Raw genomic sequence first — 18,242 nt, 5'->3', positions numbered from 1 at the left:
CTGCAGGGGGGGTCTCCCCAGAGCGCAGCAGAGGGGCAGGATCCCCTCCCTGAGCTGCTGCTCACACTCTGGGGGTGCAGCTCAGCACACGGGGGGTTCTGGGCTCAAGCACACACTGAAGCCTGGTCATGGGGAGCTTCCCCTCAGCCAACACCCCCAAGTCCTTCACAGGGAAGCCTGGCAGAAAGCCTGGGGGTCTCCATGTCTGGTCTCCCAGCCGGTGGGGTTCTGCCCCTGCCTGGGTCTGTGCCATCTGCCCACTCCCGCTGGTCTTGGCCAGCATGTGCTGTTTGTCAGCCTATTTTTCTGTCTTTCTTAGGATTAGCTCGAGCATTTATAGGCCTGATATGCATACTCATTAAAAAAATTGAAATATTGTGGGGAGAAGAAAAAAAGCTGTCTTTGAGCTAGCACAGCCTTTGGGAATCTGCTACGTAAGATGCACTTAATTACTTTAGCTGTGACTACATCACATTTCACTCATGTTTCCTCTGAGATGCAAAACGTCTTTTCAGAAGAGGCTGCAAACACGTCCCGAGCCTTTGTAGCAGCTTGGGGTGAGTTTGTGGTGCTGAATGCCTGGGATGGAGACAGGATCTGACCTGGCTCTCGGTGCCAGCGGTCCTGGTAATGGAGCTAATCACATTTGCAGGGTGGTTATTTAATTACGTGTGTGCTTCCATGGGCTTTACAGGGATGCTGAGTGCTTTGTGGAGGGGAAAGGAGCGAGTGCAGCCCTTGTGAGCTGGATGCATCCCACAGGACCTTGTGCTGTGGTTGAAGAGGTTGTTTCCTCTTTTATGGGGAATGTTGCTTTTCTCACCTTGTTCTTTTTGGTCTGCCTTCATCGTGATTTCATTCATTATGCCGAGGCGCTGGCACAGGGTGCCCAGAGAAGCTGTGGCTGCCCCATCCCTGGCAGTGTTCAAGGCCAGGTTGGACACAGGAGCTTGGAGCAAGCTGCTCTAGTGGAAGGGGTCCCTGTCCGTGGCAGAGGTTGGAGCTGGATGAGCTTTAAGGTCCCTTCCAACACAAACCACTCTGATGTTATGGTTCTATTATTTGCTCTCCGAATTAGGGCCATTGCTACAGGGGAGTATCTCTGAGTCCTGCTCCCGAGTCTCTCTTTCCTCAGGTCTTTCTTGAGGGGATGTACTTTGGGTGCACGACTGATATAGCTCAGTGCCTTCAGGGTCTTGCAGCAGGAATCAAGATAAACCCTTTCCCCCACTTGAGCAAAGGCCAGCAGCATCCTAAAGCCCATGGCAGCAGCACTGGAGCTGTGCACAAGTTCCTTGTCTTCACTTCCACCCCAAACATCTTACAAGTGGAGCACACAAATGGCTTTTCCACCACTGCTCTTTCATCCTGAGGACACCTCCTGGTCCTGCCTCCCCACACTGTGGTTAGCAGGGTTGGATGCAAGGAGCGTAGTCACAATCGTGCTTGTCCTTCTGCAAAACCTCCTGCCCATGAGGAGAAGAGGTGGAGATGTGGAAGAATGAGAGAGGGTGTCAGAACCAGCAATGCTCAGCAAAGGTTGTAAGTAAACCCACCACGTTTTAATGGTGTCAAGAAATAGGCAGCTGCTTGAGAGGAGGCCTCTGGGCTAAGATGTCCCAGGAGAAAGGTCTCTGCTTTTCAAGAGACGGCTGTGCTTGGGTTGCTATCAGCTGGGGGCTTCTGTGTGGATTCTCCAAGCCAGAGCTCAGGTTTCTGGTTTTTCCTACACAGGAATATTCAGCAACATTTGCAGCGTGTGTCCCATACCCATAATTGCACTCCTGGACTTGGGCTGCTCTGATGCATAAAGAACATGCACTGTAAAGGAAAAGGTGTATGATTACGTATTTAATGGATAAACGGAGCCGTTGCGGTCTATTGGCCACATAATAAAAGTTTCCCCAAAAAAATTCTCTTCATCCAGTGTTTACCCAAGAGACTGCAAATGGGAATGAGCTACTTTAAATTCTGCGATTTTTAAGGCACATTTCAAGCCTTCCCTGGCTCTAAAATACCCATTCTTCTAAACTTTTTCTTCATTTAAAATAAGGGCAATAAATTATTCTTTGCCTTAGCAGCTGCCAGATCTTCTCCAAAGTGAAAGATCTGGGTTAAACTGACAAAATCCAAGACAAAATCACCTTTTTCACTGGAAATTGGGAAGGAGCTTGGTGCTTGCATGGCAGGTGGGTGCAGACCCAGGTGCCCATCTCTGCCCGTCTCACCCGTAGCCATTCCCATGACATTTGCAAATTCAATTGCTATTGCAAACATTGCCTCTCTGATGCCTCCTGTACTGCCCGAGCCTGTTGTCCATCCCCATCTTGCTTGGCTGCAGCACGCACATCCTCGAGGTCTTTTTGGCCAGGGTTTCCCAGCCAGCAGCACGTGGCAAGAAGAGGCCAGACCTCTGCAATAAGGCAGGTTAGCAGGGCACATAAAACTTGTTATAATTCGTGCAGCAGTGAGTTTCCTCAGCGCCACAATGGAGCAAAATCAGCCCTGATGGCTCCGTGAGCTGGTGTTTCCTTGCAAACACCAAGGCCAAGGACAGTAATTCAGCGTGGCCCCAAGTCAGCCTTGGTCAGACTCAGTGAGCTGTTGAAGTGCAAGACCTCAGAGCATCTTTCAGTGTCTGAAAGGGCCTAAAAGGATGCTGGAGAGGGACACCTCATCAGGGACTGTAGTGATAAGACAAGGGGTGATGGGTTCGAACTGGAACAGGGGAGAGTACGGTTAGATATAAGGAAGAAGTTCTTCCCTGTGAGGGTGCTGAGGCGCTGGCACAGGGTGCCCAGAGAAGCTGTGGCTGCCCCATCCCTGGCAGTGTTCAAGGCCAGGTTGGACACGGGGGCTTGGAACAAGCTGCTCTAGTGGAAGGTGTCCCTGCCTGTGGGGATGAGCTTTAAGGTCCCTTCCAACATAAACCAGTCTGGGATTCTTCCTGCAAGTTAAATTCCTGTAGTGCATAATTAATACAGAAAAGAGGCAGATCTAGGAAAATCTGCTCCCCTGACTCACACTGCAATGATGGAGAAGCTGAAGGAGAGCAGAACATGCTTTTGGGTGTTGTGTAAAGCTCTTGATTCCTAACCTGCAGCAGTAAATCTGGTTTTGCATTGGACTTACTTCTTCTGAAGCCTTCCAAGCCCTTGCAGGTCTTCCCTGGGTTTCTTTCTGTGTATGCTGCTAATGGAGTTGGCAAGCCTCCCCTGGTAAGGAGAAATCACAGTTCAGTGGGCTGATTGGAAATGAAGATTGCTAATAAAGAAAGCCTGGGTCTTTAAACTCATGTTAACACTAATTCTGTTAGCATTAAACCTGGCTGGGCAGGGATGCATCAGAAGGGCCTTGGAGCAAGCTGCTTTAGTGGAAGGTGTCCCTGCCTATGGCAGGGGGTTGGAGCTGGATGAGCTTTAAGGTCCCTTCCAAACCATTCTATGACTCTATGATTTGACATTTCCTATTAGCCATATATATATATATATATATAAATTTCATTTTGGTTTTTATTTTTCCAGCGTGTTGGGATCAGCAGCCTCATGAGGCAGCACGGGTGTTGGTGGCCTGTGCCGTGCCCAGGTGTCCCAGCGGCTCTGTGTGTGATTAGTCATCTTTCAGTCCCATCAGCCATCCCCTCACTCTCATATTATGAGGATAAATAAACATGTATTAGGAAACTCTTCATTTCTGGGGACAACTCTATCACTTGGCCTCCTATTTTATCTCTCTTACCTACATGTGTGCACACACAAACATAATTTTATTGGCCATTGTCTGGACTTCTGCTCCATTCATTTCAAATGGGGTTGGAACTGATGTCAATATTTGAAATTGGAAAAGTCATAGAATCATAGAATAGTTAGGGTTGGAAAGGACCTTAACATCATCCAGTTCCAACCCCCCTGCCATGGGCAGGGACACCTCCCACTAAACCATCTCACCCAAGGCTTTGTCCAACCTGGTCTTGAATACTTCCAGGGATGGAGCATTCACAACCTCCCTGGGCAACCCATTCCAGTGCCTTTCCACCCTAACAGGAAAGAATTTCCTCCTTATATCCAATCTAAACTTCCCCTGTTTAAGTTTTAACCCCTTACCCTTGTCCTATCACTTCAGTCCCTAATGAAGAGTCCCTCCCCAGCACCCCTATAGGCCCCCTTCCCAGGAGGAACTTTAATGGGGTGGTGGCCACCATCAGGGCTTGCCCCAAGCATTGCAGTGCATCTCAGGGCATGTTGTGGGGCTTCCTGCTCCTGGGTGTAACCCCAGCAGCACTGGCAACTTGCCAGCCGTACAATGGATGCAGGAAGGTTGTGATACCTTCATAAGCTCAGGCAAGCAGCTATTTTTCCACTTATGTAGTTACTAAATGTCAACCAAAGTGCTGCTCAGAAAGAGCGTGTTTGGAAGATTTTACCAGCTGTGCGGAATGATTTTTAATCAGTCAATGAGAGTTTGTCTTACAGTGATTTGTCAGTATAATAAACAAATAAATACATTTTTCAATGACAAAGTGATATTCTCCTAACTCAGATCCAGGAGATGGTCCACTCAGACGCCACATCCTATGAGTCCAACCGTCAAGTGCCCCTGATCAATCGGCCTGGGATGTTGGCTGGCCCCATGAGCGCTCTCAGCCAGTCCCAGCTCATTTCTCAGATGGGGATACGGAGCGGGGTAACCCACGGGTCCCCATCGCCCCCGGGAAGTAAGTCTGCTACACCATCTCCCTCCAGTTCTACTCAGGAAGAGGAGACAGAGTCACATTATAAGGTACGTGCAGTCATGCCTGTTTTAACAGACAGTGAGAAAACAGCAGATGATGTTTTTCAGTGAGGGATAAATTGAGCTAAATAAGAACACAGACTTTTGGTGTTTTCTTTTTAAATATATATATCTAGTGGGAGACTTTCACAAGGATTGGGGGATTATTTCCAACCTCGGGTGAGGTACAGCATGGCAGGCTAGCACACGTAGAATCACAGACGGGTTTGTGTTGTGTTGAAACTCATCCAGTTCCAACCCGCCACAGGCAGGGACACCTTCCACTGGAGCAGCTTGCTCCAAGCCCCTGTGTCCAACCTGGCCTTGAACACTGCCAGGGATGGGGCAGCCACAGCTCCTCTGGGCACGCTGTGCCAGCACCTCAGCACCCTCACAGGGAAGAGCTTCTGCCTAAGATCTAATCTCATATCAAATATCTAATCTAATCTAACACATGACTGGTTTGTGCATGCAGCAAGTTTGGCAATGAGAGTAGGGCTTTTTTCTCCATGCTTACCAGGTCCATCAAGCTGCAGTTTCCTCCAGTGAGAGTTTTGTTGAGCAAAGCAGGTTCAGGGCTAAGATTCTGCAAATGCTGGGCTGCAAAATTAGATTGCTGATGGCAGGTTGAGGAGGCTTAAACAGGGATGGAAAATAACACAGGGTGGGTTGAACTGAGCTCACCAGACATGGCTTGTTAAGGAAAACCCCTAGAAATTAAAGGAGGAAGAGTCTTCTGCCTCTTTTAGGTGGTCAGCAATGTCTTAGTGACACAGAGTCTGCCTCTAGAGCCAACACATCTGCTGCTGAACATGGCAGCAAGAAGCCCAAGTTTTTCCCATGGTTTTGGGGACATCTTGGTTGTTGCCCATCTTTCTCAAAATGCACCAGCAAAACAAACAGCCCTTGCTGTGTGCCATGAGTCTGTTATTTACTGAGGTCAATCGCTGGACTCCCTGGGGGACTTTGATTAAAGCGTCCCATGGAAAACCTTCTCCTGGAAGGTGCTGATCCAAGGACAGCACCAGAACTGGTATTGTAACCTTGTCCTGCAGAGATAGATGGTTGTGACAGGATTTGAATGTATAACCCCAGCAGCAAACAGTGAGGAGCCTGGAGAACTAGAAAAGCACTAGGACTGAGCAAAACCTTTTCCCTTCCAATGGAAATCCAGGCAAATGTATTCCCATCACTCCTGCATCTTTTCATCCGTTGGCAGCTTTCACATCAGGTCAGGGTATTACAAAGCAGAGTGCACACGCGGATGCAAAGCAGCTTCAGTGGACTAAAAGTGCACAAAGAAGGGATACAAGTGACTGAAACCAGACGCAGTTTCTCAGACTCTGCGATCCCACATCTGGGGGACACTACGGAATGAGTTGTGCTGCTGGACCCCATGGTCTGCCACCTCCCAGGGTCACATCGCACAGCTCCAGCAGGTACCTGGGAGCTGGAATCTGTCATGTCAGCAGCAAATGAGTTTCAGCTTGGTTACACACAAGGTCCTCTGCCTCTTCAGCATCACCCAGCTTTCATCCCGGCCAGCCACAGATGCAGGAGTCATGGAGAAGGACATGGCTTTGGGGTTGGATCTTCTGTTCCTGTTGAGCCAGTGATGGCTGTGGGGGTAGGAAGAATTTGGAGATGTCCAAATTATGACAACTTGCAGAGACAAGAATTCTTCCTAATCCTAAAGGCATGCTCCCCTCATTTTTATGTCCAGCAAGAAGGGTGAAACAGGAGTGATGGATTTGATGAAGGAAGGAGACCATAAGTGTAAAGAAAGCAGAACCATATTGTGGCCTACAGGTTTCTGTTTGCTTTCTCTATCAACACAGCTGCTGTATTCACCCAATGGTCACATTTCATGTGGCCGTTCAGGGCCTTTCTGCAACAAGTCATCAAAGCAACATCTAATAAGCAGAAATTAATCTTATGACCAAGAAGGTCACACATCGAAGAAATGAGTCTGATGCCAGCAGGTAGTTCAGGTCCAGCAGGTCCTATGAACCAGGAAGCTTGTGATTTTAGGAGGTCTGACTGCCACACTGATGCATTTACCTGCTTCATTGCTTCAGAGTGTGTACACGTGCATAGAAGGGAGAGGTAGTTACAGCCCAGCTTCCAGCTGAAGTACTGATGTTTCTCCATAATTACTAAAATCACAACATCCACGGGGTTCCTGCTCTTCACATGTTCAACATCTACCAGTTTATGGGATCACATCTCTCACCATTGAACTGCCCCAGTCCACATCTGGTGTTACACTTCCCTTCTGCTGCCTCTTGAGAGCAGATCCATGCAGGGGCTGGTGGCCACACACCTTTTCCCACTGCATGAGCCTTCACGGTTGCTTTGATCATGGCTCACCCCTTGGGGGATGCAGTTGCTTTGGGGCAGCAAGGTGAGGGCTTGCTGGGTCTTGCCTTTAGCCATGAACATGGCTGAGGTTGTTGAAATATCTTCTGCAGGTCAGGGCTGAGCGGTTGTCTCAACCTGTGCTGCATCACACAGCAAACCCCAGGAGAACCAGGCAAAGCCCTGATTTGCTCTGCTCCCTCTTGGGAGCTGGCAGCTCCAGGCAGCCTTGCAGGCAGCATATGTTTTCCATACAGACATTTGCTCTTTGTTGCTGCCTAAGCAGGACATCTCTGTGGCTGTGGTTGCACTGTGTCTGTTTCCACCCCATCACTTGGTGAATGGCTCGAGGAGAGCAAGTCATCCCATGGCTCTTCAGTGAATCAAAGCACTACAGTTAGTTAAAATAGCATCTCGCTTGCTAATGGACCGAAGCCCTGTCATGCAGGTTTTTGATCCTAATAAGCTGCCCTTTCAACCCCAGGCCTCCCATTCAAGCCCAATTGGGCAATTTGAAATTAAATGCAATTTTTTGTGTCTCTCTGCTCATTCACTAATGGTCACTGTCTGTTTGACAAATGTCACGGCGCTGATACTCAACTTAATGACCAGTCAAGAGCTGCTGAGTGGAGAGCAGGAGTACTGCTGCCCTTTACTGCCCATGCCTGGCCTGTACCAGCTAAAGGGAAGCCTCTTAAATCCCAGTGCTTCCAAGCACACAATCAAACCCATCAGGAGAAAAGGCCTCTTTCTCCCAGCACTCGCTGGGAGGCCCAGGTTTTACACTGGTTTGGTGGTTTGATCTGTGTCAATTGATTTGTTTTAATTTGGTTTAGACCTCAAAGTGACAGACTAGGTGACTTCTTAAGTAATGCCATTAGCCTGTGCCCCTGGTAGGAGAGGCACTGCGGGTGGTAGCTGAGCACTTGATGCTGGAGTGTGGTGCGTCTGCAGGCAGAGGTGCTGGAGCCCCGTTTGCCCTTGAGGATGCAGAGATCTAGGCAGAAGCAACTGGGAGAAAATGGTTTTATTCTCAGCCATGTTTCACCTCTGGTGCATTGACTTTTTCCTCCGCTATAAAATAAGGATAATGGTGCTTCCCTGTAGTGTGAGCTTTCACTGACCGCAGTCAATGTGTTGAGAGCTTTGATGTATGTCCAAGTGCTTTCCAGGGGTCTTTTTCCTTGCACACCATCACACAGAGGCATCTGCGGTCCCATACATTCAACACACTGCCCAGGGCAACCTAGAAGAGGCTCAGCTGTAGGATCTGCTTTCAGTGCTACCTTCATTGGAAGCATCCCCGTTTCCAGCATTGCTGTTCTACCTCCCAGCTTGGCCTCATGCTGAGCAGCCACAAAGTCCAACTGCTGTTGCCTGTGTCCTTCTGTCATTGGTTCAACCGCCCACAGGGTACCGAGCATGGATACAGCCAGACCAAGCCTGCGTCCAGGCTGGTTGTAAGGTGTGAGCAGCGCATGCAAAGTGTTTAATACATAAGAGTAAAATAGGGGTACATACCTGTTAGCATGGTGAAACGGATTTCTGATGGCCCCAGTGCGATGGCTAATGTAGTGCTGGTGCTTACGACCCTCCTGCCTAGGGAGAGGGGATGCTGAGGCACTGGCACATGCAAAGGTGGGGGTAGCCAGAAGCAACTCGCAAAGGGGGATTATTGGGCTGGAAATCAGAAACCAATTCTGGAAAAACACATGGGCTGCTAAAGGGGTCTGGCTGGGAAGCGAAGTGTTTAGAGAGGTCCCTGAGGAGGATCAAGGAGTGAGTGAGCTTGTGCTGCCAGGGAGGAGGAGGGTGAAGGGGGTGACTGAAGATGAATGTGGAAATCCCCAGCTTTGGAGCAAGGACCACTGGAGCAGAAGGGGTGAGCCCAGGCTGTGAACGGGGCTGTGAAAGGCACCCAGCCAGGCTCAAGGACCCAGCAGCGGTTTGTGTAATGATCCTACGGGCTCTTGGGGGCCAAGGAGACACCCAGGGCTGCTTCCCTCCTCATTACACTGGGAGCCTTTCTCTGCCCATGCTCTTTCTTGTCCCCTTTGCTAAGAAGCTATATCAGGGACACACACCTGACTGCTCCCAGCTGACTGCTAAGGTTCATCTCTTGGTTTTGCAGGTTACTGGGGAGAAAAGACCATCAACGGACCTGGGCAAAAAGCCCAAAAGCCAAAAGAAGAAGAAAAAGAAGGACCCCAACGAGCCCCAGAAGCCTGTGTCAGCCTATGCCCTGTTTTTCAGAGACACACAAGCAGCCATCAAAGGGCAAAACCCCAATGCCACCTTTGGAGATGTATCAAAAATCGTTGCGTCGATGTGGGACAGTTTGGGAGAAGAACAAAAACAAGTGAGTTCATCTTTCTTGTTTTCCTTTCAACTGTTGCAGTGTGGTTTTCCCTGGTGCAGAGCATCAGTCTCCGCAGCGTGTTAGGAGAGTGCCCCTTTTGAGAGAAATCTCTGCTCTTACACAGAGAAGGAGGTGGGTTTCTATTTACTTCTTTTACAAGGAGACTGTCTAAAAACTAATTCTCTACAGCACTGGTCTCAAATCTAATGTTAAGGCTTTAAAAACTTAGGGAGGAGATGCCTGAAGTGACCCTGCAGAGGAAACCTTCCTGCCCCAAAGCTGTCAACCACTTTCCCATCTGCCTCACATGGAGGCTTCTAGGTCCTGCTTTAACTGTTTTGCTGATGCTGAGTGAGTTACAAAAGCCTGTAATTGCATGTGGCCTGTTGAGAAAACCCCAGGAACAGTTTCCATAGCAAGGATGTCTTCATCATGCAGAGAGAGGTCTGGCACTGCAGGTGGTGTGTCTGACCCCAGACTGATGCTCCCCCTTAAAATGTGAGTCCTAGCAGCCAGTGCTGGCTCCACCTCCTCTTGGGTATCCATGGGCAGTGATTGAAGCAGTCACATTTAAAGAGGGAGAAGCAGGGAGGAAAAGTCATTTAAATGGAAGTCATGCTAGGGAATAGCCTTGATTTCCACCCTGAACCAATCATGGAATAGAATCATGGAATGGTTTGGGTTGGAAAGGACCTTAAAGCTCATCCGGTTCCACCCCCCTGCCAGGGGCAGGGACACCTTCCACTAGAGCAGCTTGCTCCAAGCCCATAATAGGAATCAAGGCAAGGCATCTTCTGGGATGGAAGCCCATTTGCTGAGCCATTTGGGTTCTCCATACTGTGCAAAGTGTTACTTTGATGTTTTCATGATCATAGAATCATGGAATGGTTAGGGTTGGAAAGGACCTTATGATCATCTAGCTCCAACCTCCCCTGATCCTCCATTTTCTCCCCTTTGGATGGATCACTGGGGGGTCATGCAGGGAATTCTCAGGCTGAAGAAGGGAGGAGGATCCCTTCCTTTGCCTGGGAAGCTGGAGGGCTGGTGCTGGGTCTGGGCTATTAGTGTAAGGTGTGGGAGGTTCAGGAGCACGCAAAAGCTTCCACGTCACCTCTTTCTCCGGCTTTCATCCCTCCCAACATCCCGGTCTGCTTCTCCCTTGCTCCATCTGGTTACAAATACCTCTGTAGACCGGGGACTGAGTTCGGCTGCAAATGTGGTTTATATAATAGAAGAGCTGGTGTGACCTGACTCCGCGCAGTGCAAATGCTCTTAATTAACAGCAGGGATTAAACCAGCCCGTTTATCTTCCCTGCTAACTCTCCTTTCTTCTCCTTTATGAGACAGCAGCAGCCTCTTTACACACGCTTTCTAAGTGGCTCCATTTCTCCCTCTGTAATTGATTTAATTAAGTCATTTGTTCCTTGTCTGAATGCTTAAATATTAACTTCCTGGCTTTGTCTCCAGCTCTATACTTCTCTCCCACGACAGCTACCTCCCTGCCCAGGACTCCGGCTGCAGGCAGCTATTTTTCTTGGGCTTCAGGACCCTATTGCTGTTTTGTGCAATGTGGCACGTTCACTCTTGAAGGGTTTGGCTGGAAGAGAGTTTATTTAGTCCTCGTTTGCTTTCCTCTGCCAGCATCCCCAGTCAGGTTTTCTTAGAGCCATAAGGGAGTGCAATGGAAAGGAGAAAAGGAAAAGGAAAGAGAAAAAAAGTAGCAACAAAATGTCTTAAAGGCAGCTCTGCTCTGGAGCCAGGCTGAGAGAGCTGGGCTGGGTCAGCCTGGGGAAGAGAAGGCTCCTGAAGGGGAGACCTGAGAACAGCTCCAGTGCCTAAAGGGGCTGCAGGAAACCTGGAGAGGGGCTTGGGACAAGGGCCTGTAGGGACAGGCCAAGGGGAATGGCTTTAACCTGCCAGAGGGGAGACTGAGATGAGCTCTTAGGCAGAAGCTCTTCCCTGTGAGGGTGCTGAGGCGCTGGCACAGGGTGCCCAGAGAAGCTGTGGCTGCCCCATCCCTGGCAGTGTTCAAGGGCAGGTTGGACACAGGGGCTTGGAGCAAGCTGCTCTAGTGGAAGGTGTCCCTGCCCGTGGCAGGGGTTGGAGCTGGATGAGATTTAAGGTCCCTTCCAACACAAAGCAGGCTGGGATTCTATGAAAACTAGGCTGTCCTGCAGATCCCTTCTCCCAAGGACTACAGGACATGATGCATCCTGGGAGGGGACAGTGACCAAGCAGGACAGACACACATCACTGCTAAAATCCTGCTGGGACCTGGGGGTCCAGACTGCCACATGGCTGCACCAGGCTGTGATTGGGCCCATCCTTGGATAGGAGCATCATGCTCTGGGGAGGGCTGGAAAGGTGGAAAAGAGAAGTATTTCACCATCTGTGCTGCTCCTGGCTCTATTGACGACAGTGGTTTTGAGTATCTTCACATCCTCACTGCAGAAAGCAGTACAGAAGGCAAGCCAAGGAAAAGCCAGCACAGCGATGGCGAAGTAGAGAACCAGGAGCCAAATATTGATGTTCTTGATCAATTCTGACCAAGTTTATTAAAGAAAGCTTCCCTTCTACATGGCATTAGAAAAGTGGGTGAGTTTGAGGTTGTAGGGTCTGATTTGGGGCTGTGCCATGGTCCTATACTTAGATCTCCCCAAACCCCCAAGATCTTCAGGGTAGTGCTGGGGCATCACATCTCCAGAGGGCTGATGTGCAGACCTCAGCCCCATCATGCAGTTATTAAGCAGTCATTTACATCACTGTAGTTCCTGCTTCAGATGAGGTTTATAAACTTTATTTTCCACCTTCCAAAGGGCACAGTGTTTCCCCAGCCCTGGGTGTGTTTTGGTTCCAGCCTTGGAGAAAAGCTGGGCAGGGAGCAACCAGGAAGAGGGTTCAGAGCAAGAAACCCAACCTCAGGCAGGGCACTGTGGACTTGCGATCCCCCACCACACATCACCATCCCCATAGATGCTACACAGAGCATTCTGCAGGCAGAAAGGAGATGCCACCTCTTTGCCAGGTAGCTCAGGCCAGCACATGGAGGGTTAATCCTCTGCTGTTGTGCTGCTAATGATTATATGTGCTGTAATATCAAAGCTGTAGCTATTTATTTGCCATTGAGCAGGTGCTGCTGCTCCCACAAAGCAAATTTGCTTTCTCTTCCTGATGAAACAAGCAAAATAAAGGTTGCTCACGTCCCATTTCAGATAGGTTTTTTCCCTGTGCAAAGACAAACAGAGAGCGGGAACCAGAATGCATATTATGCAAGAAACCATATAATCGAGGAGCATCTTTGATTTGGCTGCTGCTGTCACAGACATGTATTTCAGAGAGGCCTCTCCCCCCCCCCATTCCTTTTGTTCTTACTGGTTTATCATTTGTGCCTTTGTCATTTTGTTCCTTCTTCTTCTCTTCTTAGCCTCTTCACAATGAATCTTCATTTTTCCTCTGACACACTTGTATCTAAATTTCCTTATTTCCTGCCTTTTTTTATTTATATCTGTTGCCTGGTGATTTGATCATGCTGTGGAATACAGGATTAGCAATCTCTGTGTCCTTGGGTACTGCTCAAGGACACCTGTTCTGCAAAGAGCCGTTTTCTTCCCCATTTTAACCCCTTCCAGTGTGGCCGCGCGTGCGGAACAGCAATAAATAACAATACCTTTATATCCCCAGCCCTGCATTAGCAGGACGTTGTAATCTTCATTCTTCAACAGCTGGCATGGCCCTTTCTAAGAAGCTTACATGGGAAGCTGAAGAATGTGACTCGGGGTAGGGGGGTGAATATGAATATGTACTCTTTGAACTTTGCAAACAGTTTAGCAGCTGTTCCTGTAGAGATAACTTAGGCTTTGGTGGATAGTGAGATGCTAATGGAGCCATTATCATCAAATGGGGGACTTGTTGTAGTGATCTGCCTGCAGCTCCAGGTCCCTGCTCCAAGCTCACAGAATCCTCAGTGTGATTTTTCCTCATGAGCAGATCCAGCCCAGCCTTTGCAGTGTTACCCAGTGAGAGCTGCCTGATTTGATAGAAATTAGAAGCATTTGAGCACTAGATTGGAGCAAACTCTGCTAATTGCAGCCTCAAGCTGCACCAGGGCAGGTTTAGATGGAGCCGAGGAACAATTCCTTCCCCAGAGGGTGCTCAGGCATTGGAGCAGGCTGCCCAGGGCAGGGCTGCAGTCACCGTCCCTGCAAGTGTTCACACAGCGTGGAGACGAGGCCTCAGTGCCATGGGTTAGTGGTGGCCTTGGCAGAGTGGGGTAAGGGTTGGACTGGATGAGCTTAAAGGGCTTTTCCAACCTGGTTGATTGTGATTTCTGTGATTCTAATTCTCTGGACAGGCTTCTTAGCTGGCATGGACATAGCGCTCCCAGCCTGGTCACCAGCCCTGCCAAGGGCCGTCTCTGCTCCTTCTGTCAGGGGCATCTCATGTGAGAGAGAAGCCTGGAAACTCTCTGGAGCATATTAAGAAGTCACCAGTAGGATTTGCTCTTCTCTGCCACATTCTGTCTTTCCCTCTCTGAGCACCTTCCTGTTGTGCACTGTATTTTGGGGGAAGAGGATGTTGGCTTGGAGCCTGGTGGTGATGGAGCACAGGGAATACTGACAAGCTGGCAGTTTAGGTGTCTCTGGAACCTGCTTTTCATTAGGAAAGTCCAGCAATAGATGGGTTGGTGTTTCCCTAGATTCTAGAAACTCAGAGCAGAAGCATCAAGAAATTCCTGAGCAATCTTGATGAGTGAAGCTTGATCTAAGCCAGGGCTTCCCATCCTCAGTGAGAAGTCCTACAAAACCAAGATTTACAGTTGAGTTGACAAGGCTGGGGGCTCACTGGGAGCACAAAGGTACCAGAGATGAATCCTTGCTCATGATAGCCCTGCTTCAGCAGGACCAGTTCAGCAATGCTAAATGACTCCATGGCAGATGCACCAATCCCAAGCAACTTTTCAAGACAGGTCTGGTGGAGACCAGGATAATGATACGGAAGATGTGAAGGGTCAGAACTGCTCTTAAAAGCAGCTCCAAGAGTGTGACTTCTGTTCCTGGAGATCAAGATCGCAAGTGTGGAAGATGAAGGTTGTGTGCTTTTCACTGGAGGTTAGGGGTTGGATTTGTCACCCTCCTCCTATGTTTCATTTGGAGTCTTCTGTGAGTTGTCCTGGGAACACACTTGAGTGATGGATGACTTAGACCCAGGTGTCACCATGAAGTCAAGGCAGAGGAATCTTTCAGGATGCTTTAATCAAATGCTACTTGATTATGGGTTTATTTGCTCATTCTCCAAATGACTGCTTCACAACATTGTGCCTCCACCAGGGTAAGGGAGGAGCTCTCCTGAAACCCTGCAGATAATTCCCATAGCCAGGGCCTTTTATGTAGGTGTCCTCAGGGATGTTAGATGCTCAACAGCCCCCATGCCATAGCTGGGAGAGCCTGGGGGAATTGGAACACCACTTAACCAGCCACCTCATGACGGGCATCATTGACAGGTACCTCCCATGTCCAAGATTGTTGACCTCAGGACTTACCAATCAAGACTGTAGGTATTAATCTGAAGGAGATGTGCTGTGATTTAAACGTAGCTTGGGTTCGCTGGTTTTAATGCGGGGAGGAACAGAATAAGCCTTCTCAAGAGGGGAGGAGGAAGGTTACAGAGGAGGGTGCAAGGAGGTGAGGAAGAGCTAGGAAGGAATAAGGATGACGTGGTTGTGTGTGCTATGTGCACTTCCAATGGCTGTGTGGAGGCTGTCTGCAAAGAGAAGGGTGGTGTGGCAGACACCACTGTGCAGGGAGGGAGTACTTTTAGTCATCATATGAATAAGCCCTAAGTTAAGGTGATCCCAAGAGCTGTCTTGCAGGAAAGTGTATCATAGTTGTAAGAAAAACCCTCCAGATTTACAAGCAGAATGAAATCCAAATTTATACATGGGAGGGGGAGAAAAGGGGGAAACTAGTCATGGAATCATAGAAAGGAGGGCACTGAGAGACTTAAGAGGTCAACCAGACCATACTGCTGCCTGAAGTCAGGATCATCTCTACTTAAGCCATTCTTGGTGGATGTGTGCCTAATCTGTTCTTAAACTCTCAGTGGTGGAGATTACACATCTCCCCAGGCAATCTCTTCCCGTGTTTAATTATCCTCACTGTTAGGAACACTTCTCTCTTGCTTAGCCAACATTCCCCTTGTTCCAGTTTAAGCCCATTGCCTCTTTTCCTACCTGAGGCAGATGTAAAGGATCGTTCAGTACCTCCTTTGCTGCATCATGTTTGGAGGCTGTGGCTCCTCCTGGTCTTCTCTCCTATCTAAACAGAGTCCTTCAACTCCCCCTGGAGACCTTTACTGCACTTTTCATCTCTTCTCTCTTGATGGTCTATCTCCTTTTTGAAGCAAAACGCCCCAAACTCCATCTGGGATTGCAGGAGAGACCTTGTCACTTGGGCTCTGTGGACCCCTTGGTTTTCTGGGGGAGAGTTTCATCATTCCCAGGCTTGGGAAGCAGCGTTTCTGCTAAGGCCGGATGCCGAGCTTACGGCTAACATCTCTGGCTGTCATTCAGTGCCTGCACGACACAGAGCCGCTCGTGGGCGTCAGCAGAGTTTGGAATAATTGTCTTCTCTAATTAACTGGTTATCAAACAAGAACATTTCATTACAGTACAATTACTGGCTGCTTTGCTGAGACACAGAGGTGTCAGCGGTACGATCCCAACATATGCTTCTTACAGCTCTGATTTTTTGTTTTCATAAGCACTAAACCATTTTGCTTCTCTCCCCCCCCCAACCCACCCACTCGCTTAATGACTAATGAATCCTCCTGCTAATGAATAAGGAAAATAAATCAGTGGGCACGGCAGGTTAGAAAGAAAAACATGCAAAATGTTTTGAGGATCCTTAAATCTGATAAATTACTATGAAATTAAAATCCCTGGGAGAAAATGGGAGTTAATTAGAAAGTAACATGGTTTTGTCAATGTTTAAATTAAAATTTTAAAGGTTATAAATACTGCACTAGAGCTGCCTTTACACAGAGGATTCCTGAGAAGTTTTGTTGGATCTGCTCATCCCACATCGGAGCAGTCTTTCTCCAGCTGCAGGCTGAGGTTTCGCTGCTCAGGGTCCTCCAAGGACACTGTGTGGGTACAGAAAGCCCCCAGTGCAGGGCAAGGCTGCAGGAATCTCAGCAGGAGACCCTTAGGGATGTTTTCATACCATGAGGGTGCTGAGGCGCTGGCCCAGGGTGCCCAGAGAAGCTGTGGCTGCCCCATCCCTGGCAGTGTTCAAGGCCAGGTTGGACACAGGGGCTTGGAGCAAGCTGCTCTAGTGGAAGGTGTCCCTGCCCGTGGCAGGGGTTGGAGCTGGAGGCGCTTTAAGGTCCCTTCCAACCCAAACCAGGTTTAGTCTATGTTCACAAACCAGATAATCTACCAGGAGCCATCCATAGCTGGAGAAAGCATCACGAGAGCACCACAGGAAACACTGCTGGGTCTCACCCTCTTAACATTCTCTGTCACCCTGATCATGGCCAGGGCTGGAGCAGGGACTGGCCCAAGGGGAGAAGGCTCCTGCTGGGAGCAACCCCTCTCTCCCTTCAGGAGGACACAGGATTCAGCTGCCCCTTCCCAGTCTTGCTGCATCAGACCCCACCCAGCAGCGTGTTCCAGACACAAGTGGCACAGCGCCCGCTCGCTGAATGGCGAAGACAAGGGCAGATGAGGAGTGGGGAAAGAAAAGGGTGTAACAGAAAAAAGCAAGTGATGGGGATGCAGATGGGCACAGAATGTATTGGTTACTTGTTCATCTGCATTGAGGTTAAAGAAGTCTCATTTACCTGCCCTCTCACTGTCCATAAATTGCAGGGTTTTTCTCCAGCCAAATCTTCCTAACAATTGATTCTGTCTCTGTGTAGCTGTGGATGTTTTGATTTCTCACTGCCCCAGATTTAGACAAAAAAAAGCAAAAATGCTCTTGGTGTTTTCTATTACAGAGGGAAAAGTATGTTTTCAATATATCAGCACCCAGCTATGCCCTGAGACACAGGAATTCATATTTCACTGTTGTGCAGGCATCAGGTACCATGTTAAAAGCATCTCTTAGCAGCAGGGCTGGGGGACACCCCACATTGCTGTGTCACAGCAGGTGCTGCGATGAGCTATGGACACAAGTAAGGTGGGGAATGTAGAGAAAGGGAACAGCTTGCATTAGGGGAAGTGGTACAATGTGAAGAAATAGTTGTTTTTCACAGGCAAACTCTTCTTCAGGCTGACATTTTGAAATGTAATTTTGTTCTGAACGGAGCAAATATACTTCCTATGTAGGAAAAAGCCAAAGACAAACTTAGGCAAATACTCTGTTTCAGAAAATAACCATCTAAGACCTTCAGTGTGTCAAATCAAAATGTTTCATTGTGGGAGTCTCTCTGATTTTGCAATGAAAATAAGGTTTTCAACCCATTTTTAATAGGGTTTATCTGTACTGATTTTAAACTGAAGTTCAAGTCATTGGATAATCTTCTGCTTCTGGGAGCTCCTTGCTGGGTTCTCACCAGCAGTGATTTTAGCAAAGACATTTTCACAGAATCATGGTTTGGTTTGGGTTGGAAGGGACCTTAAAGCCATTTATTTGCTTGATTTGGGACAAATTCCTCTCCAGCAGAAAGTTGTTTTCCGTGCACACGTGCATGCAGGAATGGCCTCAGCAGAGTGGGATCCCACTGAACAGGCAGGATGCAGCAGCACTTTATTCTA

General features: G+C 48.7%; 1 protein-coding gene across 3 annotated transcripts in view; it reads left to right on the top strand.

The window, feature by feature from the left end:
• The window catches only part of TOX2 (TOX high mobility group box family member 2), a 137,216-nt gene that overhangs the window by 108,873 nt on the left and 10,101 nt on the right, over positions 1-18,242 (top strand). For 2 of the 3 annotated variants that reach the window (XM_061441450.1, XM_061441451.1), the window contains 2 exons: positions 4,540-4,779; positions 9,260-9,487. In XM_061441450.1, coding sequence (XP_061297434.1) covers positions 4,540-4,779; positions 9,260-9,487 — 468 coding nt within the window. The remainder of the gene's footprint in view (positions 1-4,539; positions 4,780-9,259; positions 9,488-18,242) is intronic. The other variant, XM_061441452.1, reaches the window with a different exon arrangement.

This window comes from Pezoporus flaviventris, unplaced genomic scaffold, assembly GCF_033815535.1.
Source record: "Pezoporus flaviventris isolate CSIRO_AGI_PZ_B2104156 unplaced genomic scaffold, CSIRO_AGI_Pfla_v1 ptg000213l, whole genome shotgun sequence".
In the NCBI taxonomy this organism is placed as follows: domain Eukaryota; kingdom Metazoa; phylum Chordata; class Aves; order Psittaciformes; family Psittacidae; genus Pezoporus; species Pezoporus flaviventris.
The sequence above is the reverse complement of the archived record's forward strand: the minus strand, read 5'-3'. Positions and strand labels throughout refer to the sequence as shown.